This window comes from Pieris brassicae, chromosome 3 (assembly GCF_905147105.1).
Source record: "Pieris brassicae chromosome 3, ilPieBrab1.1, whole genome shotgun sequence".
NCBI classification, from domain to species: domain Eukaryota; kingdom Metazoa; phylum Arthropoda; class Insecta; order Lepidoptera; family Pieridae; genus Pieris; species Pieris brassicae.
The window spans coordinates 10,946,996-10,961,007 of NC_059667.1; the positions used below are offsets into that span (position 1 = coordinate 10,946,996).

Sequence of the window (14,012 nt, forward strand, 5' to 3'; positions counted from 1 at the left end):
CACAAGTTTGTTCCGGTACTTATCGACAACAGCCCGAGAAATACCTGACCGGCCAGTGTAAAAAGTATTCCCAGTGCTGTCGTCCGCATAGGAATGAATGTTGCTAAGTTGTAACATATCATTGATATGCAGAATAAACACGGTCAGAGATAGGACATAGCATTGTGGGACACCAGCATTGACGAGTTTAAGGTTGGAGCATGCTCCGTCAATGACGACCTTAATCCTCCGTTCAGCGAGAAAGCTGGGGAGCCCATAGGCTGTTAGCTTCGAGAGCAGTGCTCTGTGCCACACCCGATCGAAGGCTTTTGCTTAGTCCAAACTTACCGCCAGTGCCTCCTCCTTGGACTCAATGGCCTCTGCTTACCTATGTGTAAGGTATACAAGGAGGTCACCAGCTGAGCGACGAAAGCCGGACTAAGAATCACTAATTAGCTGGTGGCCCTCTAGATACCTCAAGAGCTGGGTGTTAATGATAGTTCGGCAGTTGGACGGATCAGAGCGATCGCCATTTTTAGGGATCGGATATATCAAAGCGGTCTTCCAGCACTTCAGAACAGTGCTGAGCGAGTACATGTACCGGAATAGGCGCGTTAGGACCGGAGCCAACTCAGGACCACAAGTACGCAGCGCAATTGGGGGGTGCCATCAGGCCCGCTCGACTTTTGGATATCTTTACGGATAACACGTTGCCGGAATATAACTTCAGGCATTGCACCGCAATAACGTCGGTGGTTCCTTCCCTTGATCATCCAAAGTGGAGTTCGACACAAAGAGACAGCCTAGAAGATCGACCTTCTCTTTTGCGATATGGGCCAGTGAGTCATCCTCCCTATGCAGTGGTGGAATAGAGGGCTGACAGAAATTCCCTTGGACAACATCTAGTAGTAGTAGCTTTGCGTGTAATTAAAATATCCAACAAGGGCAGACAGTTGTTGTTCTCTTGTTCAACAGTAAATTTAATGTTGTTGTGTATTGAATTTAAATGTGCTAGAAATGCAGATATTTTCATTGGGGAGTACTATACTTATGTAAACAATTATAAGTTTTTAATAATAATACATAGCTTCAATCCGTTTAAAAAGTGTTTTCTTAATGTGTAAAAGCTATTTTAACAAAAGACAATACTATAAATAATAGTTTCGACTTCTCAAATAGCTCATGTGTTTGTTCGATTTCATATTATAGGATTCAACCTTTGCATATTTAAAAGTTAGTAACGGTGGGTGTTAACAGAAATTAAATGATCTGCGTTGGCCTATTCATATATTGGGTCACTTTTCCCATTAAGAGTCGGACACTTAGGGAACGAGACGCTGAGACAAACACGTGCGCGATGGATAATGATGGATGGATGGGAAACCTTATAATTATTTAGATTTTTACGTTGTGATCTGTTTTATATATTCAGTATGTCACTTGAGTACTTAATATTGCTCACGGGAGATAAAATATTGCCCATGATTTAACTAAAACCTTTTTACCATATTAAAATTTGAGTAGTGTTCAGTAAAAGACGTAAAGAAAACAAAACAAAATAATTTAAGTTACTACCAAGCAGCTACCAAGCAATCAGTATTTTCAATATTCTGCTGAAGTTTTGAAACATTTATTCTAGGTTAGTCGAAACGTAGATAATGGGTTTGTTTTTTTGGATTCTCTTTCATGTCCGCGATGTAATTTTGTATAATCTTGGGTCTGAGTTTTATTAATATTTCACGATTAGACAAAAGCTTAAAAAAAATATTTTAAAATAATAATATTTAAATAAAATTTTAATATCTTTTTAATAGAGATAATTTATAGTTTTTTTTCCGTTAATAGTTTCGAAAGTAATTGTTATGTGGGTAATGAAAGTGTTTAAAACTGGCAAGTTAGAAACATTGCAAACTTTTTTAAATTTCAATTTTAGAACTCTTTGGTAGCCTAATGTAGTATATTGCATTCATTTGTCATTTGTTTTTGTGAATTGGCGGCAAATCTAAAACTCTTGTAACACGTGAATAGGAACCTAACGCGAGAAAATTTTCTGTCAATGGTTTATTATGACTTTCGTTGTGGGCTTACTCAACAACAAAGCTATGATAGGCTGCTATTAGCATTTCTTAATGAAGCCCCATATCATGCCACTATTTACAATTGGTTTAACGCGTTTAAGCGTGGACATAGCAATCTCAATGATGATTCGCGTGAGGGACATCCTTTAACAGCGACTACTGAAGATAACATCAGTGCTGTGCGACGCATGATAGAGGAAGATAAGAGAGTGACCTGTCATCAGATACGGGCAATTGGTATGAGTCAAGTTAAAATAATATATCACGAACATTTAGGCATCAGGAAGCTTTGTACCAGATGGATTACATACTTTAACCGACGACCAGAAACACCTTCGCATGGACTGGTGTCGCCATGTTAGATAAGTTCAACGGCGGTGACTCAAATGCTGTATTTGTCATCGTTCCAGGTGATGAGAGCTGGATATATTCCTACGAACCCAAAACCAAAAGACAATCAGCTCAGTGGGTGTTTCCTTTCGAGGAGCGTCTACTGTTTTTCTCAGTGATTCGAAAAATTACTTCGAAAAGCAATAAAAGTATTGGCAACATTCTACATTAAGCCGTTTTTCATTTTCTAAAAATTTTCAGTGTTACCTGTATTGTTAACCTGTACCTGTTAGTGTATTATGTATGGCTAAATTTATCCGAAATACATTGTGATTGACTTAACTTTTACAGGTCTTGAAGGAGCCTTCTGCCAATTCACTAACGTTAAGTCTTAAATCACACCACGTTATAAGAATCTAACAATTTGGGTTCATGGGTGTTTACTCAAATCTTAAAGTATTAAGAAGAAATTACATGAATAATAAGTATCTTGATTTTCTATGTTTGTTAAATTTGAATGCAAAACTTCAAGGCAAATTAAAATTAAATTTTTATTTGCTTTATGAAGTCAAAATTGTGACCTACAATTACTGAAGTAACAGAAAGATACAAAATCAAGCATAGTGCATGTTGCAGGTTGAGAAAGACAATTTGGCTATAACACGGGAATGCTGGTCATCCATTATTCATTTAAATCCGGTGCTTGTTTGCACGCGATACCATACGCCACCGACGCTTCGTCTCCCAATCCTTAGTTGGACAAACATATATTGTTGCTTCGCACTGTCCTTGTCTTTTTGTTATATAAACCCTGTCTCTTTAGTGGCATAATAGATATCAGATGTGACAACTACAATTATATATACAAAATATTAGGTCCTTACATATGAAATTGGCGTTTTGTCTACTGGCCCCTTTGACCTCAAATACCTCCTCTTTGGTTAGGAATTTCAAATTCAAATTTGTACAGCTATTTACTCATGTATTTGTGCTTCGATGACCGTCATTCATTTGTTTTTTTCTTCTGTTTTTTTCTGTTTGCGTCACTCATTTTACAAAATGGAAAACTTAAAGTATCGCATTATTTACGACTTTGCGGAAACGACTCGAAGGGTGAATGATGTGTATGGCGGTCATGTTGCAAAAGAAAACACAGTTCGTTTTTGGTTCCAACGTTTTCGTTCTGGAAATTTCGACCTGCAGAACAAGCCCCGTGGACGGCCTGAGACCCAAGTTGATAATGAAGTATTGAAGGCTATTGTGGAAGCGGATCCATCGCAAACCACGTCCGAGTTAGCTGCAGGCTGCGGTGTTAGTGATAAAACTGTTTTAATTCACTTGAAGCAAATTGGGAAGATTAAAATGCTTGAAAGGTACCTCACGAATTGACTGAAGCAAACCGGCAAACGCGCGTCGACTGCTGCGTTACATTACTGAACCGGCACAATAATGAAGGTATTTTAAATCGAATCATTACCTGTGATGAAAAATGGATTCTTTGCGATAATCGGAAGCGCTTAGCGCAATGGTTCGATCCTGGCCAGCCAGCCAAATCCTGCCCTGAGCGAAAATTAACCCCAAAAAAGTTACTTGTAAGCGTTTGGTGGACTAGTGCCGGTATTGTTCATTGCAGTTTTCTCAAATCTGGCCAGACTATTACGGCTGATGTCTATTGTCAGCAATTGCAAACCATGATGGAAAAGCTAGCGGCTAAACAACAAAGGCTGGTCAATCGCTCCACGCCACTGCTACTTCACGACAACGCTAGACCACACACTGCACAACAGACGGCTACCAAATTAGAAGAGCTTCAATTGTAATGTCTAAGACATCCTCCGTACTCCCCGGACCTTGCTCCAACAGATTACCATTTTTTTCGAAATTTGGACAACTTTAAGGGAAAAAATTTAACTCTGATGGGGCAGTCCAAATCGCCTTCACAGATTTTATTGATTCCCGTCCGACTGGTTTTTTTAGCAAAGGGATCAATGAACTACCTATGAGATGGCAAAAGTGCATAGAAAACAATGGTTCATACTTTGATTAATTAAATATATTATATTTAAAAATATTCGACTTTTTGTTCCTCCCATACAAAACGCCAATTTCATATGTAAGGACCTAATATATAATACAAAATGAGTCTGCCTCGTTGTAAGATATCGCCGAAAGGAATAGAAAGCAGCGTTTACGTAACGAAGAGCCGGTCTCGTTGGACGGATTTTGTTTTTCATCCCGAAGAGCATTGATGAGATTTAAAGCAAATAAAAGGTCTATTTAAGAAACAGGTCGCATCGTGCACATTACTTGTGTCCTGGGATGCGGGGCAAAGAGCGCGGAGAGAGGGGGAAGGGAAGCCAACCAATAGCGATTAATTTTCGAATCTTGCTCCACAGCGCTTTTAAGGTAGCGTTTTAGGAAAACAGAACAAGCGAGGAAAATTAGAATTTTATTGTTGTAGTAATTAAAACACCATTTACTGCTTAAATCAATTGAAATTTTTAAAAATAACCAGGCCACGTGAATTATTGGTACACGTCGTGGCTCAATTTAGAATTTAAGTGAGAAATAAGCTCGTATAAAGTGTATAATGAATTTTGAAATATTAAAAGTTATTTATGTGGAGCAGCTGAGATTACTTGAATCCGGTGCGATTCAGTTGGGTGTAGCCTCGATTCCTGGGCTTCCCTCACTTCCTTCCGGATTTATGTCCCTCACTCAGGTCTTAAAGCGAGCGGTTTACCGTACTTGTCTTTTATTTTGAACTCTTCAACAATTTATATGAGCTATAAGAGCGAAAAAACGTCTGTGCAAATTATTATTGCAGTGTAAATTATGAATTAAAAAAAAATACTTTTCTAAACTCAGGCGAAAAGACATAAAGATATACCTGGTTAATTATTCGCCAACCACGATAGATCTATTCATTAATACCAATGAATATTTGACAACATTTACCTACGTCCGTTTCATTTTCTTAACATAATAATAAATAAAAAATCCTAATTTAATTATAAATATCAAGGTATATAAATCATACACTGACAATGTTTTTTAATGTAAAAGAATCAGTTTACTAAAACTATTCGGTATAATCGAGTACTTTAGCATTTTACCACGTTGAAATAACAAGATTAATTGTATAGATCATTTGTGTAAAACGTCGGTAACATCGTAAGCGAAGCGGAAACGAAATGGCGACACCTCACACGGGACCAAGCAGCCACTCCCTCCAATAATCGTGGATATAAGATCATAAAACGACCACCGAGCAGCCACCCTTGCACTTTCGAGGGGTTGTACCTTGTAAGCCAGACAGTTGATCTACTCAGAGGGCCGGGGAAGTTCTTTACATTTTTGATGGAACAACTTGTCAAGGGCAAGCAAACCAACAAGTTTGAACCCTTCTTTTACCTCAAGTATCGATTATTGTGTAAAAGGCTATATCCGGGAAGTCAAGCCATACTAGATAGTTTTTTCAATATTGGATCAAGAGAAATGCTATCGGCTATATCGCGCTAAAATATTTATTTCTATTTGTGATTGTGATGTCCGCCCGTCCTACGGTGTGATGAACTACGATTATAGTTCCAATAAGGTATGTGACTAAACGTAGCCATAATCCAGCCTATCGAGTTAAGATTATGAGAAGACATGTTCGGTATGTTTTACTATACTTCGTAACACATATAAATATTATTTTACTATTTAAGCATTATCGCCAATAATTTTACATATTTTTGTAAAAACTATGTAATGCGTATTTTTTAACTGTATGTTTATGTTATAGGTATTATTGGATTAATTAATACTTTTAGCAGATGCGTTAATATCAAACTAGTTTCCTGTTTATATAGAAATTAATATAAACGAAATAGGATAAAAGCGTATCGAAAGTTAGTGAGTAATAACGTTGGGGAGGCTGGTGCGGTCGGTGTGGTCTCGCGGGACAGTCATCTCGTTATCAGCCGATAGTTTATTATCAGGAGTCAACCCACTGATACTACTGATCATTGCCACTTGATTAGATATATTTTCTCTTCTCCAAACAACTAGTACTTTAAAACAATTTAATCTCTATTAAAGAACTGGTTGACGCAAACAATTTATTTTGTGACATTGTAAAATGATAAGAAACGTAGGCGACAAGTAGATAAATAGTTGTGATCTCTGAACTTCAGTGATTACTTTTGAATCAGTTGCGAAAAGAGGCCTAACTCGAAATTAATGATCCAAACTCACCAATTGTCCGAAATAAAAAGCGCCAATAATGCGGGAGGTAAGAATTCTAGGTGAAACCGGCTCAGGGGCAAAGAAGAAACAACTTTCTATGTACAACTATTTATTTATTGTACCCGGCGGCTTTCCGACTTCAATGTTGAACCGGCTACGCGGTTCCCACCTGTAATTTAAAGACGGTAGGGACGCAAATAGCTCGCATTTCGCAAAACCTCAACTTGCCGACTCTCAGCTTTCCCCAAAGTTAGCTCAAACACAAATAAACATATTTCGCCGAATAAAGGTAGCGTCGTTAACGCCCGCTGATTCTCTATAAATATTCATTGTTTAATGAAACTTTCTCCTTCTTTCCAACTCAAACGGTAACTAGTACTAGTTAAAAGTCATTCTTGAATTCCTAATCATTTATTTAGATTTGATAATTGAATACGAAAGTTGGAATGCTCAAGTTAGTAAATCATTCATCTCGATAATTCATTGAAACGAATTAGGTACGCAAAGTAAATGATGGAATGTAAAATATAGTATTTAGGCTGTGGCAGACAATTCTGAACATCCAATTACTTAAATATTATTATTTGAAAATAATAACAAATTCAAGATTAACTTAGACCCCTCACTTGAAAAACTTTTATTTTTAAAAATATTAACTGATACTTAATATGGTATATATGATACGCAGTGATTAAGTATCAAAGGGCCCACTTATATCTTATACCTGAGAACGCAGAAGTAGCGCAGAGCTGTCACAGCCAGAGGCGTCGCATCGTTTGCGGGTTTTTGTGAGACGCTTCAGGTACCAAATAAATTTGTCTCTAGTTAGAATTACTATAATATTTCACGGATTCCGAAGCGAACTTTTGAAATGAATTACTCATATTTTCAGGGACAAAAAATTATTAAATTTACTTTATTTTAATATAGCTTAAGAAAAGTTATACTCCATTAATGTGCTCTAATTTCAGCTACGTTCTAATACATTTAGCAGAAGGTGGGTTATTGGACTCTAGGATTTAGGATACCTTAAACAACACAAAAAATTGTATTTCACATTTGTATACGTAGTTCCATAAAGACACGATTTCAAATATATAACGAGATGCGATGTACATAGCATTGCCCCTCTCCAACAAATGACTGAGCGGGAAATCGCACACACCTGGCTATCATCAAATTCAAGTCAAACTCCGTGGCAAGAAGACCTCTGTATAATATTTTATATGCATTGTCTGAGCACAGTTTCTGTGTGACGGACCAAGCCATGTTACAGAAAGTCTTAACCTTGAAAGTGTTTTCAATACGTAAATATTAATGTTCATTTGATTGAAATGAAATTGTAGGCTCCAATTGTCGAACTTGAATGTTCTTTAATTCGTAAACAATTTAAGCGACACTTTAAACAGTTGTAACACTAAGCAGATGCAGCATTACGTGCACCTGCGGTAGACTCTGCGAGCGACGGGCAGGCCTAATGTGATCCCCACTACTGCAAACACCATGCATCTGAGCCACCTAGGATTGACCTTTATGTTCCTGCTCTAAGGCCGATGCCCTTGCTTCTCTTTCAGTCCCTAAGGTACCACTCTGTTAAATATAACGTATTGTACGTATAAGTGTAAGTTTAAAAATACTGATTAATAAAATAATCTTAATCAATCAAGAAATCTACTCCGTTCAAGTGTTTTTAATAAAAAATCGGAATAATAATGTTTATATAACTGACTTGAATACTTTACCTTTATTCTAGTAAGAAAACATTAATCAACAATTTGAGTAAACCAATATTTAACTCATGAAAATGATGCGAATAATAATCGAGTTAAAGATATTTTATTTTTCAAAGAATTACATTCACTTAGCGAGAAAATTCAGAGTAGGTTAGTTAAGTACATGTGTTATGAAATTATTTGGAAATAAGCTATATAAAATAAAAATATTAGTTTCTAACAATATGCACAATATTATTTACAAGAGTGCAGGTAGGTCGCATCGATGTTACAACGTGCATGATGTGACTATCGAATAACAATAATTTCTTAGACTCTCGTTCACAGATATAAATAAATAAATACCAGAAGGGCCTTTTTGATGTTTTGTAAATACCATTCCATTAATTTATATTCAACTTTTACGATAGCTAGATTTTACCTAGATTTATTTATGTATATATATGTGTATTATTATTGTTGTTTTGTATAGGTATGTTGTTACTTATATGTACTTTTAAAAGTTTTTTTTTTAATTTGTAAAAAGGTTTTAATTATTTTAAGCTGGATGGCAAAGTACTAAATATTTGTGCGCCTTGATAAATAATATTCAGTTTTCCGTAATTAGTCCTTGATTGTATTATACATAAAGTTAATAATTTTGTATATTAACAATACCTCAAGTATTAACGTGAAAAAAAAGTTGTTTGTTAATAAACCGAATAATAAGTTAATAAAGCCACGTCCGCGAAACCAAAGAAGAATGGAGCCCAACGGCGCGAGCCGCTTGAGTCTAGACAGACATAAAGCAGTTAGGTGTTCGCAACATTACATGCCGTGAGCGGAATTTCGCCACAATGCTCTACTTACAACTAAGACTGAATTTAATATTTAATTTACTTCTGCTCTTCTGTGCAAGCAACCTAAAATGATGTAGTGTTTTAAAAGCTTCTTCAAATAAATTAATAATTGTTATATACATTTGAATAGGATTTGTGAGTCGGTTCTGTATTATTTCAATCATTATATATGCACCTCATGTCCCGAAACCACAACTGTCCACACATAAAACATTATTGTGCTACACGAACAAAAGCATTGAATTACAAATTTGTCATGTCCGAGTTTCTGAACTTCCTTAGAAGTAAGTTATTGCGAGAAGTGTCAAAGAGTCACCAAGTTTTTCACCTGCGGGATTCAGTATTCGCCAGGGAAAGCAGCTGGATGGTCATTGGAAGTAATTTGTGCCAGCACTAAGGCAAAAGGTTATATTAATATGATATGATTATCAAATACCTTAAAAAAATAATCGACTTCAAAGTGCACTAAAAAAGTATGAATACTTTGTATTTCTATTGATTGGTCTTATCTCACAAAGAAAATAAATGTATTAGACGACGGCCTACCCACTTATCGCCAGGTGTAATCCTTAATCATCCAGTGCTATTATTTAGATGATGTCCTTGTTTATGTAACTCCTTGTCTTTAGTCTATTTCAATAATAATAATAATAATAAAATTTAACGTAATTTAAAAGCAGACAATGTTCCTTTAGTAGTGAGAGCCAGTAAATGTATTTATTGTAAAGTTTGCTAACAACAATTGAGATAGCGTTGCGTCTTTTCAGCAAATACATCATCGGAGACCGGTATCGAAATGTGTTCAAAGTCGGCGGAACATTCGTCTTACCGATGACACCTCATCTCTATTCCAGATTTATATCATCCCGCTATTTCCAATGTGTTTCATTCTTATCTAATCTTCGATAAGCTTGCCTTCTCATAGTCTGTTAAAATAACATAACACAAAGGAAATGGATTATATTAATTAAATATACAACAAAAATAAATATATCTAATTAAAACTTTCAAATCATAAAAAAAGATTTTTTTTACCCACAATTAAACAGTTATTATATTTATGCATAAACTAAACCAAACGAACGATTCATAATGAAAAAGAACTTAAAAATATATCGAGTTTTTCGTGTTGAAGCCTCTCGTTTAATAAAATCATTTTAAAATAATTCCCAGATGCTACATCGTAGAGTACATCCATCACTCCATTCGAAATTAAAAACTCAGTGAAGAGCGAGTGATTACCTGATTGTGCTGTTTATTGCAAGTCCACGGATCGATACCTCAATGAATCACCACTATAATTACCTTCTTCTAATTATTTTATTTTAAACGCGAAATCACGATGCACTGGTGTCATCAATGTGATTAGACTACGACTACTTTCATGACGTAAATAGCGATATACGGTACGGTATTCCTTTTCGCCATCAAACCATTGCATTTCTAAAAAATATGTTTTCTTCAGAAATGCAATGGATTGATTTGAAACTGCATAAGGTAATTAAATAAATAAGTAGGTTGTATACACATATAAAATAAGATTTTTACGGTCTAGTAATGCATTTATTGGCGCCGTGCTCCGAAAATCGTGACATTAGTATAATGAAATTAAACGTTATTTCCATATATTATAAAGAGTTTGTTTGTTAAGTTGATCTTGGTATCACAGCAACTACCTTGGCTAGTATATTTTATGGTTATTATTTTATGTGATTATCAATGTTATTCAAAATAATGCATTATTTTTAAAGTAGTATTTCATTTAATTCTTAATGTCGAGTGAATTTCGATATGTTGACTGAAAACAGCTGTGTTTTTACTCTAAAATTTCTCTTAGTTCCTATTTTGGTGTGTGTCTTGGAAAAAACCTATCATCGTTTTACCAGGCCTCTGGTGTTGACGAAAAATGGTTGGGTGCGAGGTCTGTACTCCTCAGATGGTGACTATGATATGTTTTTTGGAATACCGTATGGGAAAGTTACAACAGAGAATCCTTTCGGGGTAAGTGTTACTTGTATAGTAATAATAATACATTGGAATAAATGAGTCATGTAATATTTTAAACACTAGGCATTGTTTTCGTGAAACTAATGGTGTTAATTTTATATTGATTAGTCTAACGATATTGTGTACGAATTATCTATTGAAGAACAACAAATAAGGTTATTTTTGAATATAATAATTGTACTGAATTCGACTGAAGTATTTGAAAATTTTTCTTCTTACAGGTAGCAGATTCGTATACAAAATACGATGGAGTTTTTGAAGCCACAGATAATAGTAAAAATTGTCCACAATTTGACGATTTATCAAATAGTTTTGGTGGTACATTAGATTGCCTCAACTTGAATATTTATGTACCACGAGGGGGAAAAAGACTACCCGTTATGGTTTATATCTTTGGAGGCAGGTTCATGTTCGGGTTTGCCGGAAAATTCGTCAACAACACTCTCTATGGACCGCAGCATCTAGTGCGGTACGGTGTGATCTATGCAGTATTTAATTATAGACTTGGCCCATATGGCTTTTTGTGCCCTGGGACGAGAGAAGTGCCCGGAAATACGGGGTTAAAGGATCAGACCCTTGCGATTCGCTGGATAAAAGATAACATAGAACATTTTGGCGGTGACGTGAATAAGATCACACTTTTTGGACACAGTAGTGGAGCTATATCGGTGGACCACCAAGTTCACTCTCAGCCTTACGAACTGTTCCAGCAAGTCATTTTACAGAGCGGAACATCATTATACCCATTTAGCGTGTTACCGGCCAATGATACTCTACCCTCAATTATAGCTCGGAAGTTAGGCTATGTAACCGATAACGTCGACAAAGCTCTTAAATTTCTATCAAGGAAGAATCCCTTAGATGTCGTTAAGGCATCTGTGAGCATTCAATATCAGTATACACCATGTATCGAGCCCAGGTTTGAAGGCGTGGAAAACATAATTACGGATTATTCAGTGAATACAGTGCCTCAAGTTAAGAACAGACGATTTTTAATTGGACACACAAAAGATGAATATAACTTCGTTTATGCTAAATTCCCCAACGCCTACTTTGATACATACGACATGTTTGAGGAGTTTTTGTCTAAAGCGTTTCATTTAAATGAAACGGAAATGGAGACTAGTGTAGCTGAAGTAAAGAGATTCTATAAAGTTAATAAAGTAAGCTCGCTACTCAGAGAAAATATCGTGAACTTCACTTCGGACATCGTTTTTAGTAACCCACTACTTAGACAAATGGAGAGATTTGTGAACAACGGTTCCGATAAGGTAGTTTATTTTATAATTACGTGGATACCTACAACGATATATTAATGAATAAATATGACCAATGAAGATTATATTTTTAGATCTACTACTACGTATTTACATATTATGGAGGAAGAAATTTGCATCAAGTTATTAATAAGCTGAGGACTGGGGGCGCCATGCACGCGGACGAGGTCGGGTACATCTACCAGTCCACTGTTCTCGGAGACATCTCCTCTGACGACCAGCTTATGGTTGACCGAATTACTACACTATGGACCAACTTCGCTAAATACGGGTCAGTAGGAAATACTTTACTGTGCTGTTAGGAATTCATTTAATTTAAATGGGTCAATCCCCAGTCACACACGGTTTTTATCCGAGCGTTTATGTAAGTAACATTTCAACACACATTTTCACTCACATTTACTGTTTTAGTGATCCCACGCCTTCTCAGACTGACCTTCTCCCTGTAAAATGGTATCCAATATCGAAGGACAGTAGACGATATCTTCAAATAGACCGACATATCAAAATGGAAACTGAACTAGGTTCAAGAATTCGTTTTTGGAAACGTTTCTATGAGAAATATTCAACGCGAATTAGGTACTAATAAGATCACCCAGAGTATGTAATTCGATATCCCATTAATAAAGATAACATAATTCTATGAAATAACTCAATACGTAATATGATTTAATGTAAATGTGTACTAGGCTCATCCCCTGCGTGACGGATAATTGTAAATTATTTAAATTGCAAGTCAGCGCTGCATTCCTTCGACTGAGTCAAGAGCCGTGAAATGAACGACAGCCCTCCGCCGTGTGATAATCATTTTATTTATCCTTGGGGAAGAAAACTGTTCCCTCCAATCAAAAGTTTAGGTTTTTAAATCTCAAGTCAGACCTGCAAACCTAAGCACTTACATGCAACGAAGTAGTTCCTGTAAAACACTGGTTTTTGTTTAAGATGAACATTTAACCTAAAGTATGTTAGTAAAATATGTTAAATATATATTTGCAATATAATATAAAATACAATTATAAATAACGAATCATTTAAAATGTTACACTTATGGGTTGCATCATAAGTTAAGCTATTTCAATAACAAAGCTATGATAGCGAGGCCTCTATGTGGTGAGGTGCCAGAGGCTCCCTCGCGCCCTCGCGCCTCTTATAAATATTGATAAACGTTTGGAATGCCGCTTCGATTCCCGGTAACGTGATAAAATATTCATTAGTCGCGTGACGTCCCGCCCCCTCCTAACTTCAATATGTCTCAATTTGACGGGCAGACGGACGGGATGAATGTATCTATAATACGTATTTTCAATGTGCATTTACGTCTGAAATGTGTCTGGACTGAAATTACTTTATATTATCTCCTTATCTTGTATTTAGACATTAGTTCATCCAGTGTATTGGGCGCTCCAACTTGAACGTGAACTTCCAACTAAAGTTTCTATCGGTTTATATAAATTAAAAATTAATTATTTTTCGAAACGCACTAATTACTTAAATTATTTTAAAAGATACAGTACGAGTATAACAATCCTCCGATAA

At 35.9% G+C, this 14,012-nt stretch overlaps 1 protein-coding gene across 1 annotated transcript; it reads left to right on the forward strand.

Annotated features, from left to right (window-relative positions):
* Nucleotides 1-10,864: 10,864 nt before the first annotated feature.
* Nucleotides 10,865-13,132, forward strand: LOC123707140 (bile salt-activated lipase-like). The gene is made up of 4 exons (XM_045656951.1): nucleotides 10,865-11,193; nucleotides 11,421-12,470; nucleotides 12,551-12,747; nucleotides 12,888-13,132. Exons 1-4 carry the CDS (start codon nucleotides 10,984-10,986, stop codon nucleotides 13,060-13,062), a joined length of 1,632 nt encoding a protein of 543 aa, XP_045512907.1. The 5' UTR covers nucleotides 10,865-10,983; the 3' UTR covers nucleotides 13,063-13,132.
* Nucleotides 13,133-14,012: the final 880 nt, after the last annotated feature.